The 2,732-nt window shown below is 52.9% G+C and overlaps 1 protein-coding gene across 1 annotated transcript; it reads right to left on the minus strand.

The window, feature by feature from the left end:
• Nucleotides 1-374: 374 nt before the first annotated feature.
• PtA15_9A33 (uncharacterized protein) lies at nt 375-1,941 on the minus strand (the record flags this gene model as incomplete). Its single annotated transcript, XM_053172537.1, has 3 exons — nt 375-669; nt 1,303-1,609; nt 1,686-1,941. 3 exons carry the CDS (start codon nt 1,939-1,941, stop codon nt 375-377), a joined length of 858 nt encoding a protein of 285 aa, XP_053023464.1.
• Nucleotides 1,942-2,732: the final 791 nt, after the last annotated feature.

Here is a 2,732-nt window from a genome sequence, read left to right on the forward strand (position 1 = left end):
CTGATTACACGCCAACAAGTTGAAAACAATCGAGAAGAGAAAAACCATTTTGTATCAACACGCGGCTCTTCCTTGATCTATGGGGGCTATGTAGGATCTATTGCGTATGTTGGGAAAGGGAAATGAGAAGTTGGAAAGGTTTGGGACATAGGGTGGGTTGTAAGTCAAGTACGGAGAGTATCAGTGGGGGGTGGGGGGGGGGGGGGGGGACAACACTATTCTGACAGCTAGCTAAGAACTCCTCCTACTTTGGTTGTGCTGGGGCCTGCTGAGTGCTGCAATGTTCCAATGCGGAAAGTAACAATGTGTCTTATCAGCTATCTGTGTGTCTGAGACAGTTAGCACTGCTATTCTTGCTTACACGTTAGGGTCCCTTAGAACAATCTGTCCGCCGCTGGCCGGGTTTGGCTGTATGTATCCGTACTGGGGGCCAGAGGAGTTTGGGTCAGGGGCGTGTCCTCTGTATCCGCTTTGACCTCTACCCCGTTGTCTTGGTGGTTGTTGTTGTTGCCACTGGCCTGGGCCGCCAAACCGGGGGGGTCCCATGTGGTTTTGAGCCGGGAACGTGAACTGGTGAAAATCTTGTTGCTGTGCAAATGGGTGGCCAAAGGTTGGTTGCGTGGCTGGCTGACCGAAACCCGGCTGCGGTTAGTATGGCATCCCTTGCATCTGGTAGCCAGGGTAGAAAGCCGGGTTGGAGAATGCCTCCCGGTTCTTGCCCTTAGGCAGTCCGGTTACCGGGTCAATTCCATCTCTCGGGCCTCCCGGTGCATACGGGTTGTCTTTGAAACCTAGCTCGTCAAATCTTCTGGCGTCAGCGTACGCCTCTTCTGCAATGTCCTGGCGGAAGACTGATATGTCTGGGAATGCTTCCTCGCCGTTGACCTTCACTCTATGAGCAAACGTGTTATTATGGAGATGCACATCTTACCTCAACGCGGCCATGTATCTGTCTTTGAGATGGATCCGATCTGGGTTTGCCTTGTGCTCTAGGAGCCATCTTGCCAATGTCAGGTAGTTATAGATGACGGACAACAATTCATAAAAACCGCGGTGGTTGAGGGTCCAATCCCCAAAGGTTTGTTCCCACTCACTCGGATATTTCAGACCGGTGTATCAATCTTTCTCCTCTGGTGAGGTATCCAAACAAGCCTTCTTCTCTGAGTAGTGGAGTATCGCCGCATCCTGCCACTTCTTGTTGAAGATGGTTATGGGTAGGGGGCCTGTGAGTTTCCGTGATTGTTCGCGTCAGCCCTCTTCGCGTATGCAAGTTTCATAGCGGTGAACATGAGGGAAATAAACTTGTCTTTCAGCTCTTTCATGTTCTTGTCAAAGAACGGGGGAAGGCCGAGTCCGAGGAAGGAGTTTACCTCGGCCTTGTAGAATACTGAACCGTTCTCCTTCACCCTGTCTCCGGGTTCCTGTTTTTTTCGAGTTCTCTTCGCCGCCGTGCTTACATTCGCGGTCTGTATGGCGGGGCCAGCGGCAAGTTTGAGTTGGATCTTTGCCAAGATTTGGTCTGCTTTGACTGAATCGCCTGCAACCTGAGCCTCTAGAGCTTCCTTCATCAGCTTTGCTCTGGCCTCTGCGTTGGTGCTTAACCCGTCTCCTGGAGGTTTGCGTTGGTTAGCTGTTTGTCACTCTTGTGCGCTACCGGTCTGGGCTTGGGAAGGGGTTCTACTCACCTTGCTTATCTATGGATCTCAAGCATTCTAAAACCTGTGGATCATCGTCTTCCTCCTTGTCATCGGACTTTTCTTCAGTTCCGGCGTTGGGGTTCGCTTTCTCTGCTGCCACCGAAAGGCGCAATTTGACAGTCCTTCCCTGCTTCTTGGCGGCTGGATTCTTGGGTTTGGTGCCTGCCGCGAGTGACTCTGCTGGGGCGTTGATAGTTGGGCCTAAACCCAGAACATTGCTGGTGAGGTCGTCGATATCTGACATGATTCTAAAGCTGATATATCTCTGCGAGTGAGTCTCAGCTAGGGTTTTCTATGTTTCCAGGAGTTTTAATTTGAAGATTACTGACGTATTTATATCACAGTGTTTACTGTTTGTGAAAAAAGAAAAGATGCTTCTCTGAGGAAAGCAGTACGACGAAGCTGAGATGGAGCAGGGGAAACTCCTGCTGCCATCAGCTGCTTCGTCGGCCTCTTTATGAAGGCCTCTGCTTTCCCAGGGAGAAGCCTAGGCTTCACAAGCCTGGCTCTAGAACTTACTGCTTCTCTCTAGCGTAAGTTCTATGGCGTCATCATCTCTCTGGGAAATTTCCAGAGTGATCACTCTAGCTGCAGGTTCGACGCTAGTCAATCCTGCCCCGGCCAACCTGTGGTTGGCCGGAACCTAGAACTCCGACTCAGGTAGCGCTGGGCGTGTCCCCGCGGCTCTGTGGACACCGGGGCCCTAGGAGCTGCGCTCTTTGGGCACCTCCCAGGATCTCCAACCGTCAGGCTGCCGTACCTCTTGACAACAGGCGACCACCTCGGTCAATCCGCCGCAAGCCTGCCGGTCAGTTGCCTGGCGGCAACCCGGTGACTCGACCCAACTCGCGCTTCCTGTCAGCCGCCCGGTAGCCGACCTCATCCTGGGCTCCCTCGGAGCGACAACCCGACGACATAAGACACACTGTCGGGCTGCCGTGCGAATGCAGGGCAGCACGTCGTCGGCGTCTCGCGACGGTCAGTCTTTTTTCTGAAACATCTGATACTGGAGACTTGAGCTCACAGGGCTGTCAA

The sequence above is a fragment of the Puccinia triticina genome, chromosome 9A (assembly GCF_026914185.1).
Source record: "Puccinia triticina chromosome 9A, complete sequence".
Lineage (NCBI taxonomy): Eukaryota > Fungi > Basidiomycota > Pucciniomycetes > Pucciniales > Pucciniaceae > Puccinia > Puccinia triticina.